The 18197-nt window shown below is 43.7% G+C and overlaps 2 protein-coding genes across 4 annotated transcripts in view; one reads left to right on the forward strand and one right to left on the reverse strand.

The window, feature by feature from the left end:
* The first annotated feature begins 3051 nt into the window (after positions 1-3051).
* LOC139366464 (UBX domain-containing protein 1-like) overlaps positions 3052-18197 on the forward strand; it is a 53293-nt gene continuing 38147 nt past the window's right edge. Inside the window, exons 1-10 of one of the 3 annotated variants that reach the window (XM_071103965.1) lie at positions 3052-3106; positions 3723-3785; positions 3867-3920; positions 4064-4209; positions 4354-4438; positions 4680-4871; positions 5233-5284; positions 5393-5512; positions 5658-5841; positions 6080-6657. In XM_071103965.1, coding sequence (XP_070960066.1) covers positions 3727-3785; positions 3867-3920; positions 4064-4209; positions 4354-4438; positions 4680-4871; positions 5233-5284; positions 5393-5512; positions 5658-5841; positions 6080-6120 — 933 coding nt within the window. In that variant the 5' untranslated portion in view covers positions 3052-3106; positions 3723-3726 and the 3' untranslated portion in view covers positions 6121-6657. Of the gene's footprint in view, positions 3107-3722; positions 3786-3866; positions 3921-4063; positions 4210-4353; positions 4439-4679; positions 4872-5232; positions 5285-5392; positions 5513-5657; positions 5842-6079; positions 6658-18197 lie in introns of those variants that run through there. The other 2 variants (XR_011626764.1, XM_071103966.1) reach the window with 2 other exon arrangements.
* Positions 6693-18192, reverse strand: LOC139366463 (pre-mRNA-processing factor 39-like). The gene is made up of 14 exons (XM_071103964.1): positions 18112-18192; positions 13089-13339; positions 12806-12931; positions 12523-12641; positions 12106-12273; positions 11312-11474; positions 11003-11107; positions 9806-10078; positions 9601-9727; positions 9205-9476; positions 8562-8746; positions 8259-8333; positions 7913-8090; positions 6693-7577 (listed from the first exon to the last, which is right to left on the reverse strand). Exons 1-14 carry the CDS (start codon positions 18173-18175, stop codon positions 7503-7505), a joined length of 2181 nt encoding a protein of 726 aa, XP_070960065.1. The 5' UTR covers positions 18176-18192; the 3' UTR covers positions 6693-7502.

Genomic DNA, 18197 nt, shown 5'->3' on the forward strand with positions numbered 1-18197 from the left:
TATCACTCAACTGTAGCAATAAAATCATGGTGATTGTGCCCACCAGCGCAATGTTCTCAAAGGGTTGGTCCCGTTCAGCACATACAGGAGGATGTCTGGTTCTTCTGTAAAGGGGGGTCAGTTATTCAACTTCAATCAATGAAATACTTTTATATGGATTCATGAATTCAATTACATTTGTTGAATTCAGAGGATTTCAAACAGTATTGAACTTATAAAACAGTTATTATTTGTTAACCCTTTAGTTCCAGAATCCTAGGCCTTCTCTTTCTCGCTGTCCTTCCCAGAATCTCTATAGACTTTGACTCACTGATCTTTACCTTCCACCCTTCCAGCTTTGCAAAACAAATCAATAAAACAATTCAGGAGAGTGTGACTTTGGCCCCTTATTTCCTACTTCAACTTTGTTCACCATTCAGTCTTACATGTTGCTCTCTTTCTATGTTTTTAAATTCATTTGAGTTTCTTTCTCTGATCAGGGAATTCACACATCACAAAAGATAATCATTGAATCACTTATCAGCTGACTTTCTTTGTGCCTGCCAGTTACAAGAAGAGGAAACCGCAAGATGAAAGGCTACCAGCGTCCTAAATAAAACTGACTATGGATGGAATGATCTATTACAATTGATTAAATGTCTTCATCTCATCCAATGGGATCTCATAATCTAGACAGGTTGAGATTTAAACATAACAATTTAAAAACAAACTGAACCTACTCACCCTCAGGAACTGAAGTTCAGTAAAGTACTAGTTAAGGAAGTGAGCGAGGGCTGCTTAAGACCGTGAGAGGGAGAGAGAAATTAATCATTATACATACAGTAAATATGTAACAGACCCTGCCCATAAACTTTGCATCCTGTTTGAACATCTATAGCCATGCAGTAAGACATTCGCAAGCACACAAAGCCGACACACACGTACACCACAGCAGGTTGGTGGCACCTTCATTTGGGAGGACGGGATTGTGATAATGGCGGAAGTGGAATGGTATCAAAACACATCAAATACATGGTTTCCATGTATTTGATGCCATTTAATTTGCTCCGTTCCAGCCATTATTATGAGCCATCTTCCCCTCAGCAGACTCCGCTGACGTACACACAATACACACGTACACACATACCAGCACACACACACAAACACACAGTTTTGTACTGCTATCCTTGTGGGGACCAAAGAATTTGTTCCCATCCAAATCCCTATTTTTCCTCACCCCAACCCTAAATCAAACCCTAGCCCTAACCTTAACCCTTAACCCTTAACTTAACCATAACCCTAACCTTAACCCTAAGTCTAACCTTAACCCCAAACCCCTAACCCTGAAAGTATACCTAACCCTAACTCCTAACCCTAAACTTAACCCTAAACCTTACCATAATTATAATCCTAAACCTTATTGTAACCCTAACGCTAAACCTAACCCCTAAGCCTAAAATAGCATTTTTCCTCATGGGGACCGACAAGGATAGTTAAACAAAAATATACACACTCAGACACACACTAAACCCAAATTGTAAAAGTAAACAAATGCTTGGGAATCAGATAGACCTATAGATACAAAACAAACTGCAAACAGAAGTGGAGCTTACCCATAATAAAACAAGGCAACAGTAAACATGTTGTCCCCCACAAAGGATGCAGCGCCCCCATTGGGCCAATCAATGTCATTTTGTAAATTACCGATGGATCTCTATGGCAAGAACCTTCATTCACCCAAGTTTCGTCAAAATCGTCCCAGTGGTGTCTGAGATATTGAGTGGGTTAGCTAGACTCATCTCCCTGAGCATGTGTGCCAAATTTCATCAAGATCAAGATATATAAACATGTGCCCGTTATAGCGCCACCGTGAGGTCGATATGAATGTTTTTGCATGTGTTGAGTGTTGACAGTGTTTGCAAAATGTGTGCCAAATGTTGTTATAATATGAATATGCATTTATGTGACTCATATGCATTTATGTGCCAGACCACGCCGGCATGAACGTTTATTGGTCAATACCAGCCATGTTGTTTTAGGTTCTAGTCTGAAAAATATTGCTTTGAGAGACCTTTGACCATAGATATCACATATCAAGTTTGGTGCAGATCGGTCATTAGGTGCCAGAAGAGTAGCATCAAAGATATTTATAGGTTTCCACTTCTGTCTGTGGTAGCGTTTTAATCGTTTTTTCACAAAATTCAAAATGCCAGAAAATCCATAATGAAAGACGTGTCCCAGAGGCAAATTTGTTTCATGTGGGGGGAGGGACCGTTCTTTATATACCTGAGGGACCTACAGTATATACGAATTTCAGGACTTTAGGTCAAACGGACTGAGGGGCGTATCTTTTTATTGCGCCACCATCTGCCCAATTAGTAACAATTTTGTAAATGCATCATTCACTTAAGTTGAGTCCAAATCGGGCCAGTGCTGTCTGATATATCAAGTGTGAATAACGTAGGAAAGAACATCCTAACGGACGGAGACAGACCCACAGTCCCCTCACAGATTTTATCTTCGGGGACGAGCAATAATGTATACAAACCCTGGACTGCTGTTGCAATGTATTGGCCATTGAGAGTCTTTGAAGCCACCGGTTGGTCATATTGGAACTCCAGTTGGAGCAGTCCTCCATAGGAATGAATGGAATTCTACAGTACTTCAATTAAATGTTTCTAGAACAAAATTACATGTATTTAAGTATGTTTTGCTGTAGTGGGGAAAGTAACATTAGTACTAAAATAAAATACTTAAAGGAAAATGTTTTAATATATTTTTTATTTGTATGTTTGGCTCACATAATGTAATTTAAAAGTATGCATTAAGGTTTTCTGTAATATAATAAACATGTCAAAAACGAATCTAGACATGAATAAATGCATTTATGTAGCGGTGGCATCATTACAGCACCCCCTGTCAGTCATCCAGGGTTTATACACACGACTGGGGACAACTATAATGCAAACTGTTGTACGGATACTGCTAGTGTAAGGTCCACTAGATGGCAGCAATTTTCTGTGAATGAGAATGTTTGGAAAATGCGGTCATTTTGTATCCTATTGGGCCTCCATACATGCTCGCATGTGACAAGATTGGAAGCGGTGTTTGTTGACTGATTCCGAATGTGAGTTGCTAATGTTTCTCAAACAAAATAATGCTATTTAGTAAAATAACGTTTATGAAAATTGTTGATCTCTATCATTTTCGCAAGTATAATGCAATAGTCACCCTAGCTCTATTGTACAGAGCATCATCAATTTACTTTGCAAACAGTTTTTCTTGTTACAGCTAGCAGGAGAGGCTAACTGAAATGAGCCATCTCACTCGTCCATCAAGCTAACGTTAGTTAGCTGGCTAACAATAGCTAGCTATATGTAGATATAGATAATACGGCAAAGTTACTGGGCAATTCTTCTTTGGTTTATGAATGATATTCATGTGGTGGTCTGTGTAGATACTAAAATGTTTCCTGCGGGACGTTACCTAAGGGATACTGCTTTGTTATCTTCATAGCCAGTTAAATAACTACACAGCTAGCACATTATGGAACTATGTAATAACAACCCATGTAACTAGCTCACGAGTTATTCGGGTAACATGTAATTGGTTCAACCTGATTCTAAATGATTTACACTAGTATAGTTAATACCTGTTTAGGGCTACTTTACATGCTCACCTCCTTGCCTACAGTATCTGACTCCAAAGTGAAACTTGTCTTCTTAACTTCCATGTTCTCTCAGCAAGATGGCAGAACAAACGACGTTGGACAGCCTGCTGGAAATGGGCTTTGACAGAAACAGAGCGTAAGTAGCTAACTGAATTAATGTGGCTATTTTTCGACACACTAAATATCAACTCTGGTCCTGTCTGTCTACTGCTTTCAGGGAAAAGGCTGTGGCACACACAGGAAACCAGGGCATAGAGCGGGCCATGGACTGGTAAGTCAGCTGGCAGAGGCTTTGGTGAGCTGGCCTCAGAGGCTTCTAAATCCACAGCTGAATTTTACAGATGGTCAGTTGAGTAATTTACATGGAATAACTGATTTGTCATTTCTTTCTTCCATTATGGCTTCCTTCCACAGGCTAATGGAACATGAGGGTGACCCAGACATTGACGAGCCCTATGTACCTCCTGTGGGGAACGTGCTTGGTGGAAGTGGAACTGGAGGAAGTGACCCACAACAGCCCAGTCCAGCAGCCCAAACCGCAGCAGAAGGAACAGACCCTGGTAAGTGGTCAATGGTCATGGCAGCATATTGTATTGTTATAACCTCATAACTATGGCTTGTACTTCCCATTACTGGTTAACATGGTTGTTGGTTTACATTGTTTTCTTGTCCCCTACCTCTTCTATGTCAACTCTACCTTTTAGCTACAGACGGTAGTGACCAGATGATCCATGACGGGGATACCAAACGACCAATGACAGAGGAGGAGAAACGTGAGCAGATAAAGAGGTCAGATAATTCACCTCTACTGAGGTTCTGTTTACACACTTGTTTTATTCTGTCAGTGGGGAAATGTCAGGTTTGGTCAATAATGTTACTCAAAGAGATTTTCAAGTGTCAGCAAAAGCTTTCAGTAGAAAATGCAATGAGACAGCATACAATGAAGCCTGTGCCTGTGTTTGTGTCTGTTTATTTGTGTGTGTGTCTATTTCTTTGTCTACTTCCATGTGTGTGTTTCTGTGTGTACCAGGCTAGAGGAGCTGATGCGGGTGAAGCAGGAGGAGCGGAGAGAGAGGGAACGAGCAGAGGAAGTAGACAGAGAGAAGCAGAGGAGGAGGCAGGGCCAGGAGCTGCTGCAGGTCAAACAGAAACTGCAGGAAGATGAGATGAAAAAAATGGTCGACCTGCGCCAGAGAGAGAAGAACGATGACAAAATGGCCAAGTAAGCCATGAAGTCAATAGGCTTGTTTGACATTGCAGGCGACTGCCGATTAACTGATTTACAAAATACCTTACATATAAGTATTATTATTTGTAGATCAGCTAGGCAGTCACAATTTACCCACAATGCATCACGGATGGATTTGATACTCTCGAAATTGGCCAATGGCTGTTGTCTCAAAGAACATTGGAGGAGAGGATCCTTGAACAACCTCCTTCAATGAGCTTTGAGAGGAATTGAGGAAACAAGAATAGCTAGTAAGGTTTTCATACACAGCCAATAGTTAGTTCTTAGTGCAAATAAAGTCTATTCCCATTCTACAACTGTTCTCTTTGTCCAATGAATACCCTCTCTTTCTCAGGCAGCGGGTGCGAGACAAGATAGCACGGGACAGAGAGGAGAGAGCACTTAAGGTACTGACTACACCTACAGCATCTGACTCGTATGCTGAACTGTTGCTAAATAATGTCTCCATGTCTTTCATAGAGTTGAACTCACTAACCCCTTCTACTCCTCTCCAGTTTGGAGGCGGTTCTTCCAGTACAGCTCTAACCTCCCCTTCAGCAGAGGGCCCTCCCTCCTCTCCGCCCAGTCAGGGCCCGCCTCCCGCCAAGAAGGACTATAACGAGTGCAGAATCCAGGTTAGGGGCCATGGATGTCTACAGCCTAGTTCACATTCTGTTCATACTCACAACTGATGTACAACGCATTTTGACACAACAGATATTTTTGATGAGTTTGTCTCAACAGTCAATGTAGTTTATTTATTTATCCTCCTGTCCTCAGGTGCGTATGCTGGACGGCTCGGCGCTGACCTCCGTGTTCAAGGCACAGGAGCCGCTAGCTGCTGTGCGCGTCTACATCCAGATGAACGGCAACGCCCCCGAAGGCCAGGACTTCACGCTGCTGTCCCCGTACCCCCGCCGCGTCTACACAGAACTGGACATGGAGAAACCCCTGCAGGAGCTGGGTGAGCAGACAGGATGCCCCTCTTACTGGGCTTGAACAGGGAGAATCGCAATAGTCTAAAGGGGCTTCCTCTCCTTCATCTGCACTAATCTGAAAGGACGAGACGTCAAAACCAGCCAAAGACGTACTACTTTCATCTATCCTGTGTTGTCAGATCAGTTTTAGAGGAATCTAATCTGATATTTAGGTGTGTTGTAGTTTGTGTCGTACTGTCTTAACTGTTTTGTGTCATTGTTCAGGTTTGGTGCCTTCAGCTGTGCTGGTCGTTGCCAAGAAATAAGGACCCTGAAGTAAAAACATGCTTTATGAGCCAACCTCAATTCCACACATCATTTATCACAACAGGACAATGACCAGGATGTCAACTATGGATTGATTCTCCTTCAACAAACATTGAGCTTTAGTCTTAAATAGCAACACAAGATGGATGACTGATTCTCATGGGGCCTAAAGTGTAAGACATGGCTGGTGTTGAGACACTGCAACTTTCCACTGTATTGAAGTTGTAGTTTTTATAAGTTAAACAATTTGACAGTGGTGTTATTGCATAATCACTTGGAGTTACATGGTGGACTGAACATACTTTAAAACTTCACATAATGTACTTTTACGAGAAAGCTGCAAAACTTGATGACCTAAGTCAGCTTTGTATCTCACTGACTGGTGAGAGTTGCTTATATGTGCATGACAGTTAAGAAAGATACACTCTTAAGAAATCACGTGTCATATCAAGAGTCCCAAAAATGCACATTGTGCTTCACTCAAATGTTTTATTGAACAATGTAAAAGTGAAGATTAAAAGTTACATTGTCATACATTTGCAGTGTATTTGTGCATGCCTTTTTTGAGTACAATGGATTGGATGCACTAAAACACAACAGAAATGGAATGGTATTTCAAAAACTCAGTGATTAAAAAAGGCTAAAGTTGTGTGCTGGATTTTGCCAAACATTTAACAGTTTTCTACTCTGAAGTTTGACCAAACATGACTGATGCTGTTGGTTTTAGACATGTCCACTAGGTACAGCACAGCGTACCTATTCAGTTATTATTCTTTACTTAACCTGTGAGTCCAGAGGCACTGGTACACCTGCATACAACATGGCTTCCCTATCTTCTGTCTGGAGGACAACGACACTGGAGGACTCGAATGGGCAGAAACTTGAATGAAGGACACAATAGATTGATCTTAACCTGCTCGTTAATGAAAAGAGCTTTGACTTCACAACTATAAAACACCATTATGTACATTAGAAAAAAATACTAGCCTATACTTCTGGAATGACAATAATACAGGAGGTATGGAGAGATGGTTTTGCTTAAAATGAAAGGGGCTGCATGTAGAAGAGAATACAAAAATAGTTTATCATTAAAACAATGTACAAGAGCACATTTTCAAAGACCAAACGAGTAGTAGACGTCACAGGTCCCACCCCTGTTCCTGATAAAAGATATGAGTTTGCACCCTATTCCCTACAAAGTTCACTACTTTTGACCAGAGCTCTATGGGCCCTTGTCAAAGGTAGTGCATTATATAGGGCATAATGTGCCATTTGGGGTGCATCCATGGAGTTTAAACACGTGAACACTGGGTCGTCAATGCTGAATCATCTCTGGTAACCCCTGCTGTCAGTTGGTGTGTCACAGGAGTTCTCTTCCCCCTTAGCTGGGAGGGTAGTAACCCTGATTGTAGTTCCAGGCTTGCTGGTAGCCTCCGTATCCCCCATACTGTGGTTGCTGAAAGAGGAGAAGAACACTTTGAAAAAGGGCAAGTGAAGGAACACCCGCTCTCTAAACATTTTAGTGCAGGGGTATTCAGATCTTACCCTACGAGGTTCGGACTACTTCTGGTTTTCTGTTCTACCTGATAATTGCACCCACCTGGTGTCCCAGGTCTAAATCAGTCCCTGATTAGAGAGGAATAATAAAAAAAGCAGTGGAACTGGCTTTGAGAGCTTCAGTGTCTCTCCTCTATCTGGCTCAATTTCAAAAGAAGCACTGATCGTTTAAGACCGTATGTAGACGATATTTGGCTCGTACCAGTTTGTACAGCGTAACCATCCCTGTCATACCTGATGCCAGCTTCCATATCCTCCATAGCCTGCATGAACCGCACTCATGTCCCCACCCATCATGGGTGGAGGTGGTGTCGTCATGGGGACATGGGGCATTGTGGGAGGGGCCTGTGGTGGAGCGGGCACAGCAGAGCCATCTTCTCCTTTACTCATCTTCTCTGGGTCCTCACTGTCTCTGCAGATCAATCAATATAACAACTGCGTCAATAACCAATCCATGAACAGTTTACCCATTTGCTTCTCCATGAACAGCTTCAGATCAACAAAAAAATGTGTCACAACATCACCCAATTTTACAGGTATAAACCCTTGCATGATATTGATAGATACGTTATAATCTCACCCGTTCTCAGCCACTCTCTTCTTGTTGCCGAGCTCTTTCAGTAGCTTCTGATGCTCCTCATAGACTGTTAGCACACTGCAGGCCAGAGAACAGCAACAGTACAGTCATTTAAAACATGGTAAAGTGATGCTCCTCAGACTGTTGGAACACTGCAGGCCATAGGACAGCAACAGTACAGTCATTTCTCCTGGTTGGTTGATTTCATACCATTAAATCAAATATGGGCAGAATAAAATGCTTGTTTTATTTTCTCCGGGTTCCTGATTGTATCTAAAAACAACAAACAATCCTATGACCCCTGACCTTTGCACAGAGGTCCCATAGTCCTCAGCGTACTGCAGGCCCCTCTGGGAGAAGAGGATCTTGGTCTGTGGGGAGAGGGGTGCGGCCAGCGCCCGCGCCACGCACTGCTGCACCCCCTCGGCCGACCCTCTGGGGTCACCGGACACCTCCAGCTCCAGCAGGTTCAGGTGCAGCTTACCGTCATCCTGGAAAACAGAGGGGACATTAAAGAGGGAACAACAAACAATGATAAATGATGCTCTGACAGGTTACATTTTCTATGAGGTTTAGATCTGGACTATTTTCCATGTTCCATCCCTGATATTCAATCCCAAATGCATCTTAAATGTGATCCTTCCTCTTTAGTCGATGCTTAGAGCGCTGGGCCAGTAACCGGAAGGTTGCTGGATTGAATCCCAGAGCTGACATGTTAAAAATCTGCCGTTCTACCCCTGAGCAAGGATGTTAACCCACTGTTCCCCGGGCACCGAAGACGTGAATGTTGATTATGGCAGCCCCCAGCACCTCTCTGATTCAGAGGGGTTGGGTTAAAAAGAAGACACATTTCAGTTGAATACATTCAGTTGGACAACTGACTAGGTATCCCCCTTTCCCTAAATCTTTTCATTTTTGCCTCTCTTAGATCTATCTCCCCTCCTCTCACCGGGCTAATCTCCAGCGCCTCCTGCAGGACTCCCCGGGCCTTGCTGGGGTTCTTGCAGAGCTTCAGCAGCAGCCGGGCCAGTTTGATGGAGTAGAACGCATGGAGGTGAGGTGTCTCTTTGGCCTGGGCCACCGCGTCCCTGAGCAGAGCTTCAGATTCATCTAGCCGGCCCGCCCGTCTCTCTAGCCCCGCCCTGCGCAGCCGGACCATGGCCAACCCCGGCACTGAGGTTTCCAGAGCCTCCAACACTCGCCGTGCCTCTGTTAGGTCACCTGGGAGGAGATGGAGGGGAGGAGGGCGTGAGTGGGCTACAACACTGGGTAATGGTGTCCTGTGTATCACATTTGAGGTGAAAGTGAAAAGGTGAACAATGTGACGTGTTTCTTCCTCTCTCACCATGCCTCTCCTCGAAGGTGGCCCACTGCAGGTGCATGGTGTGTTTGTGGGCCAGGTGGATCTCACAGGCTCGCCGAAACACTCCCCGCGCCTCATCCAGACTCTGAGGTTCCAGGTACTGAACATACTGAAAAACATGCATACATTAGTCACACTGACATACAAACATGTTACTGACACACACACCCCTGCAGCCCCTCCTTACCTTGGTCCAGAACTCCTCGTAGAGAGCGCAGGCAATCAGACAGCGCTCAAACAGGATCCGTACCCTCCGGTCTCCCCCGGCAACGATCTCACTGCTCTTTGACCCTTTCTTTTCCTCCTCTTCCTGGCCCTCCATGGCTTCTGGTTCGGTCTCGGTCTTCACCTCCTTTTCACCGCCCCCCCCCAGCTCGGTGAGCTCCCAGTCCAGGTAGGAGTGCCAGGCCCTCAGCTGGGTCCGGTCCAGAGGCTTCACGTGGAAATATGGACGCTTGATCTGGAAAGAAGGGAGGAATGGGAACAGAAGAGAAGATAAGTAAATGTTTCCAACCAATGAAAGTACACTACTTGACCAAAAGAGTGTGGACACCTGTGTGGATTTCCCTTCAATGGAACTAAGGGGCCTAGCCCGAACCCTAAAAAACAGCCCCAGACCATTATTCCTCCTCCACCAAACTTTACAGTTGGCACAATGCATTGTGGCAGGTAGCGTTCTACTGGAATCCGCCAAACCCAGATTCTTCCGTCGGACTGCCAGATGGTGAAGCGTGATTCATCACTCCAGAGAACACGTTTCCACTTCTCCTGATTCCAATAGCGGCAAGCTTTACACCACTCTAGCCGATGCTTGGCATTGTGCATGGTGATCTTAGGCTTGTGTGCAGCTGCTCAGCCATGGAAGCCCATTTGACGAAGCTCCCGACAAACATTTATTGTGCAGGGGCAGCTTGGAACTTGGTAGTGAGTGTTGCAACCAAGGACAGACCATTGTCACGCGCTACGTGCTTCAGCACTCGTGGTCCCGTTCTGTGAGCTTGTGTGGTCTACCGCGCTGAGCCGTTGTTGATCCGAGACGTTTCCAATTCACAATAACAGCACATACAGTTGACCGGGGCAGCTCTAGCAGGGCAGACATTTTACAAACGGACTTGTTGGAAAGGTGGCATCCTATGACGGTACCATGTTGAAAGTTACTGAGCTCTTCAGTAAGGCCATTCTACTGCCAATGTTAGTCTATGAAGATTACATGGCTGTGTGCTCAATTTTATACACCTGTCAGCAACAGGTGTGACTGAAATAGCCGAATCCACTAATTTGAATGGGTGTCCACATACTTTTGTATATATAGCGTATCATGCTTCAATCATTGCTTCTGAGTTGCACATGGAAGGGATGTGTGTGTGTGCCAGGGGTAACTCACAGCTTCCTCAAAGTTCCACCTCTTCCTGACCTCTCCCTCCAGGTCTTGGTACACCTTCTCTCTGCGAGCCAATAGGAGCTCTCGCATTTTCGGAATCAGTTCTTCCTGATTGGGTGAAACATAACATAACAGTTATGATGGCAGACTTTTAAATCAGTGTAAAATCAAAGTTAAGATCCTATACCATAGCCTTACTCCATAGCTTGAAATGTCTCCACTTTATGCTATTTTGGCAGCATCTGACACTCATGTAAATGCCATGTTAAATCTTAATCCAACACTACTAGGGATTTGTCATTTGTAATCCACCTCTGTAGGTTCCTTCTCTTCCCCAGGTGGTAACTCCTCTTCCCCCTCAGCTAACTCAGACTTCTCAGTCTTGTGGCTCTGTTTAGATTCCTCAAGCAACCCCTCATACTCCACTGCTGAGAGGACGTCCTTGGGCGCATGGGCATTAAGATGAGTCTTGAATCTGTAAGAGAGAGATAGGAGGGACGGAGAAAGTGGATCAGTTTCACCAGGTCAGCAAATATGAGGTCCATAATGGGAAGTGAGTTTGATAATTATTAAAATCTATCATTTAATAAAAGGTTACGATTTTATACTTTAGATATATTTTTTACCCCCTTTTTCGATCTTGTCTCATCGCTGCAACTCCCCAATGGGCTCGGGAGGCGAAGGCTGAGTCATGCGTCCTTCCCGAAACATGACCCACCAAACCATGCTTCTTAACACCCGCCCGCTTAACCCGGAAGCCAGCCGCATCAATGTGTCGGAGGAAACACTGTTCACCTGACGACCGAGGTCAGCCTGCAGGTGCCAGGCCCGCCACAACGAGTTTCTAGAGCGAGATGAGCCAAGTAAAGCCCCCTCGGCCAACCCCTCCCGATGCTGGGCCAATTGTGCACCGCCCTATGATAATCCCGGTTACAGCCGGTTGTGATACAGTCCGGAAACGAACCAGGGTCCGTAGTGACACCTCTAGCACCTTTGACCGCTGCGCCACTTGGGAGGCCCTATAGTTTAGAGTTTTGACTGATTTGAAGCTCTACTGTTTTTCTTAGTACAGAGAGTGTACTGTTTGTGAATGTGTATAGTCTCACTTCTCATAGTGGCTGCTGTACAGCTGAGTGGGGACTCTGAGGACTCTGTCGTAGACTCCAGTGGCAGCCTTCATGTCTCCCTGCTCCTTCTCCCACTCGATGTACAGCTCCCACAGACGGTCAGAGTGGAAGTCCAGTCCTGCTGCCGTCACCGCCTCCTCAAATGCACTGGGGAGAAGTGACAAGAGACAGGGATCAGGCTATCTGACATCTATCTATCTGACATCTATCTATCTGACATCTATTTAAAAAAGAGTTAGGGCTCCATATCTTTATTTGAACATTCATTCTGTGAATGAGAATAAATATTGAATTAAAAGATTTGGAGTGTTCATGCTAATATTGAAAGTAAAGGCTGGCTAGTGTTGAATGTATATAAGTGTGGTACTGTGTGTTAAAGAGTATAGGAGTGTGTACCTGCGAATGCGCTGAGAGGACTCTGGCAGGTTCATGTTGAGCGTGCCCAGTAGCAGGTTAATGTAGTGGATCCACAGATCTACACTCAGGGGAATGGCCTTCAGACCCTGAACACACACCTGGAACAACAAAACAACATTACACATGAATGTTATGGAACTAAAGCCATTACATACTGTGAGAGAGAAGAATGTGCCTTTTTGTCAATAAAAAATGTCAGTCAGCAGACCACATAACAAGACACACATCCATGTGCCAAACACACTCCACCTCATCCTCATACCTCCTGAGCTTTGTTGGTGTAGCCAGCACGTCGCTCCAGGTCGGCAAACTTCTTCCAGTATCCGTAGCACAGTGGGTACCGTGCCAGAAAGGCTACCAGCGCCCGACGTGACGCTGTCATGTGACTCTGGGGACAATTAGAAATCTGGTTAGCTGCAAATTCGACTTCAACAGTGCACATCTGAACAGTGGTATAGTTAGCTATGCATTATTAATGCAGAAGAGCTTTAGGCGTATGACAAAATGGCAATAGGAGTCTTGTCTGTCTCCTCAGCTCTTTTCACCTCTTGCTCACAGTACTGCAGTAGGTCAGTCCAGCTAGAGAAGTCCTGTGGATTGTCATGGGCCAGCTTCCAGAGTCGGTCAAAGTCCGCAGGGAACTCTCCGTCTTCTTCCTCCTCATTCTCTGCCAGAGGCATGTTGTATGATGTCGCAGCTGCTGCTTCTGGAGCCTCAGAGGCTCCTCCTCCACCATTCTCCTCTGATGCCTCTTCATTCTCTGTTGGAAGTTGGACAGCCTCCATGGCTTCCAGAGCTATTAAATGAGAAATTTAGAAAGTTACACATGGAAGAATTTGTTTTATCTATAACACAAAGAAATGGCTGGCCTGCTCAATGACGCATAGTCCTAATCAAATGTAATTTACAGATTAAATGTAGATTACTGCCATTATAAGGGGAATTCCAATCACTGATGGTGTTTTTAGCCAATCATTCATTCGTATTTCTAGGTTCTACACACAAATCACTACACTCATAACAATGGCCGGGGACGGAGCAGCAGGGGGCATGATGCGACTAATGTCTGCATCTACAGTAGTTAGATCAGCTTACTATACCATAATAAAAGACCCGGCCTGGCAAGTACTAGCTAGTGCAGGGAGGGGTAACTGGCGACCTGACTGGAACTCAGTCGGGGTCTCAACCTACTGTTGAGAGTTAAAATCGTAGAATACACAAGGCAATTTCAAAATGTGGTTGTGCATCAGCAGTTTTTCTTGTTATGTCAGTCACTCAATTAGCCCATTTCAGCTAACATTTTTTAGATTGGTAAATTAGTCTAGTGGCAAGCTATCTAAATTTGTAGTAAACGTGCCTGAAGACAGTTGAATTGCATAGAATTCTATGTCGGGCAAAAATTTGCATTTGAATCAGAAAAGTTCTCTCTCACAACCTCTACAAGTCAGAATGCTGAATACAATGATACTTCCGGTTGTCCGTGTGGTTGGTCCTTTTGCAAGTAGGAATGTTAGACAAAATATCCACTGAGTAGTATTATCAACCCCACCTTGGGTGGTCTGTATATCATTTGTATTTCTGGTTCATATTTTCAATACTGATGCAATTCACATGTGACCAACACTTGCATAATATGGCCAAGACTAACCGAACAGCAAACACTTCAAGCTTATTGCGAGGAAACGTGCTTTTGTTTACATATTGTGCATCACATGCAATGCGTCAACAGATTGAAAATACAAGTAATAACCTACTGGCACCGCAAAGTTTTCCTGTGGACAGCCTATCTCCACCTCCTACCGCCAAAAGGATCAACAGCATATACAACCAGTAAAGTAAGTGGAAATATAATTTTATTCAACATTCTGTCTTGTAGAGACCATTGTGTCTTTTTTTACAGCGACTTATTTCAGACTGATATTCATGGGATAACCATGGTAACGGGCTGATGTTTAGGCAAGTAGTAATCATGGTCGAATTATCGACCCGGGGCCCCAATTGAATTTGGTTAGTCACTTGCACTCAGATATCATATTAAAAACTGCAAACATTTTCTCACCACCCCATGGCAAAATGTGTAGATTTGCAGCAAAGTTGCTTTAAAACTGCCACACTTTCTAAATGTATAGAATTTAGGGCTGACCCCAAATAGTCGACTGGTCGATAGGCTGTTGGTCGACCAAAATATTTTTAGTAGAGCAGTAGCAAATATACAGTATACATGTCCTACATTGTAGAATAATAATGAAGACATCAAAACTATGAAATAACACATATGGAATCATGTAGTAAACAAAAATGTGTTAAACAAATCAAAATATATTTTAGATTCTTCAAAGTAGCCACCCTTTGCGTTGCTGACAGCTTTATACACTCTTGGCATCCTCTCAACCAGCTTCATGGGGTAGTCACCTGGAATGCATTTCAATTAACAGGTGTGCCTTGTTAAAAGTTAATTTGTGGAATTTCTTTCCTTCTTAATGCATTTGAGCTAATCAGTTGTGTTGTGACAAGGTAGAGGTGGTATACAGAAGAGAGCCCTATTTGGTAAAAGACTGAGTCCATGTTATGGCAAGAACAGCTTGAATACGGAAAGAGAAATGACAGTCCATCATTACTTTATAACATGAAGGTCAGTCAATGCGGAACATTTCAATAACTTTGAAAGTTTCTTCAAGTGCAGTCTCAAAAACCATCAAGCGCTATGATGAAACTGTCTCTCATGAGGACCGCCACAGGAAAGGAAGACCCAGAGTTACCTCTGCTGCAGAGGATAAGTTCATTAGAGTTACCACCCTCAGAAATCGACAATTAACTGCACCTCAGATAACAGCCCAAAAAATGCTTCACAGAGTTCAAGTAACAGACACATCTCAACAGCAGCTGCTACGTCAATCAGGCATTCATGGTTGAATTGCTGCAAAGAAACTTCTACTAAAGGACACCAATAAGAAGAGACTTGCTTGGACCAAGAAACACGAGCAATGGGCATAAGACTGGGGGAAATCTGTCCTTTTGTCTGATGAGATATTAGACCGACGAAATTTGTAGATTTGGGGTTCCTACCCGCTGTGTCTTTGTGAGACTCATGGAGGAAGAGGTGTGATGGTGCTTTGCTGGTGACACTGTCTGTGATTTATTTAGAATTCAAGGCACACTTAACCAGCATGGCTACCACAGCATTCTGCAGCGATACGTTATCCCAACTGGTTTGCGCATAGTGGCACTATCATTTGTTTTTCAACAGGACACCTCCAGGCTGTGTAAGGGCTATTTGACCAAGAAGGAGAGTGATGGAGTGCTGCATCAGATGACCTGGCCTCCACAATCACCCAACCTCAACCCTTTTGAGATGGTTTGGGATTAGTTGGACCACAGAGTGAAGGTAAAGCAGCCAACAAGTGCTCAGCATAAGTGGGAACCCCTTCAAGACTGTGGAAAAGCATTCCAGTGACTACCTCATGAAGCCAGTTGAGAATGGACAGTGTGTGCAAAGCTGTCATCAAAGGCAAAGGGTGGCTACTTTAAAGAATATTAAATATATTTTGATTTAACAATTTTTTGGTTACTACATGATTCCATAAGTGTTATTGTATAGTTTTGATGTTCTACAATGTAGAAAATAGTCAAAATAAAGAAAAGCTCTTGAATGAGTAGGTTGAATGACTGCTACATATATACGTGTGTGTGTGTGGGGGCGGTACATCCTGTATAAACACAAACTCACTCCCTTGACAACAGAACTGCACTGCTCAGCGAAGCGCAAGAAGTATGAATACCCAGTCTTTTGCTGAGGCCGTATCACCGTAAATGCTGCATGGCCAATGCAGACGTCAGATTGACCATGCACCCAGATGCACAATGCACTTCTATCTCCAGAATGCGCTCTCTCCCACCAATTTGTGAACATTCATTGTTTCATAACTTCATTGTGTGAATTGTTTGCATTTGATTGTTAGTGTCTTTCAATTCCCCATCATATATCACCAGTAGTACATTTCTCGGTAATTCCTAATCTACAATGTTTCTTACTTTCGTTATGGTAATTTCTGTTAATGCATTCAATATTATTCCAGTCTTACAGTTCATTGTCAGAGTTGACACTGTAGAGCGCACAACCTATGCTACACATGTGAAGTGAACAACACAATTTAGTCATTGCCTTCTGTTTGGAGTGCTCATGTCAATGTTGAGTAAGGACACGCATGCATAGAAGTAGGCCTATAGGCTACCTGGCCTGCGCACAAATGTAGGCATATAAATGGGGTATAGTATTTTTGATTGGCTTCAAGCACCACCACTAATGAGCTGTGGAGCTTCTCAAAGTAATGTTTTCACATCAAATAGTAAGCAAACGAAGACTGTTTTTACATCCATTGAGCATTACACTACTTCCTCAATGTATTTGAAAAAATCTTTCCAGCCCTCTCCCTTTCGATAACCACTCAGCGTGTAAGGGGGAAAAAAAGGTCATGCTCTGATCCAGTGGAAACGTCATAAAATAGGTCTACCTGATTACTTATCAGTGCTTGTCATGGACTGAAATAGGTTCAGGTACTCATTTTGGGTGCTGGTATTGTTTATATGTAGTTGCAGGATCTCCACAATACTTTTGAGCTAATATTCTAGAAGAGGAACAGGAGCTCAAGCAGTTAAACAGTTGAGGTGCTGGTCGTCAGCTACGGTGAGCCTACAACTGTGTCCGTCTTGAGCTCACTGGTGGGAAACTGAGGTCCCAGAATATTTTATACAATGTTACAGGTTCGCTAGTGCAAGCTACATGGTTGCCGACTCCTTGTGTAGCCTATTACCGGAAACTTCAGGAGAGTAATGGCAGAATCGGCGAAAGCCAGCAGGAACAGAAAGAAAGAGTTGGGTCAGCTTAAGGTTACCTACATCTCTGGTTCCCTCAAGGCATTGGTGTCTTATTTAATCAAAAGCTTAAAGCATCAGACAAGCTCAACACATATAGTTATTTAAAACATATGGAAAAATATGTTCCAAAATTGACTAATCAATTGATCTTAAAAGATTGATGACTTTCACTGGACCAATATTTTTTTTTAGCAGGGGCCAGCCTGGTAGAATTGCAGGAAATGTATTTAAAAAGGTCATTTTCTCCCCCTCTATCCACTGTCTGGTGGAAAAAGTTTAAATATTTTGCTCACAAGATGGGGGTAACAAAATGTAGCTTAGGGCCCCCAAAAGGCTAGGACCGGCTCTGACTACATGTGTAGGTATGGATGTGTGTATGCAGACCCGCGAGCCACTGAGGCCCCCCATAATGAGTTCAGATTTATTGTGGACCCCCACCCCCCATCAAAGTTGCCCAACCCTGTGCTAGTGCATTAACTCTGGTACTTGCTAGGGGGAGGCAACTTTCGGTTTCTCCAGTTGGCGCAACGTAAACTCATATTAGCCATGTCAGCTAGTTAACGTTAGCTAGCCAGCCATCTTTTCACAGGCGTAGTTGCGACTGTTAGCTGACATTAAAGATACAAACGACTATACATATGAACCATTGAATAACTTCGTGAATATATTTAGATTATTTCATGTTTTTACAACCTGAAGGAGCCTCCATTAGCCCGTTGGTGTTCAGGTCTTCTGAATCCGAGCCTTCTGCCGCCATGACAAAAAAAAAATACGTCACT

Source organism: Oncorhynchus clarkii, chromosome 14, assembly GCF_045791955.1.
Source record: "Oncorhynchus clarkii lewisi isolate Uvic-CL-2024 chromosome 14, UVic_Ocla_1.0, whole genome shotgun sequence".
Classification (NCBI taxonomy): Eukaryota; Metazoa; Chordata; class Actinopteri; order Salmoniformes; family Salmonidae; genus Oncorhynchus; species Oncorhynchus clarkii.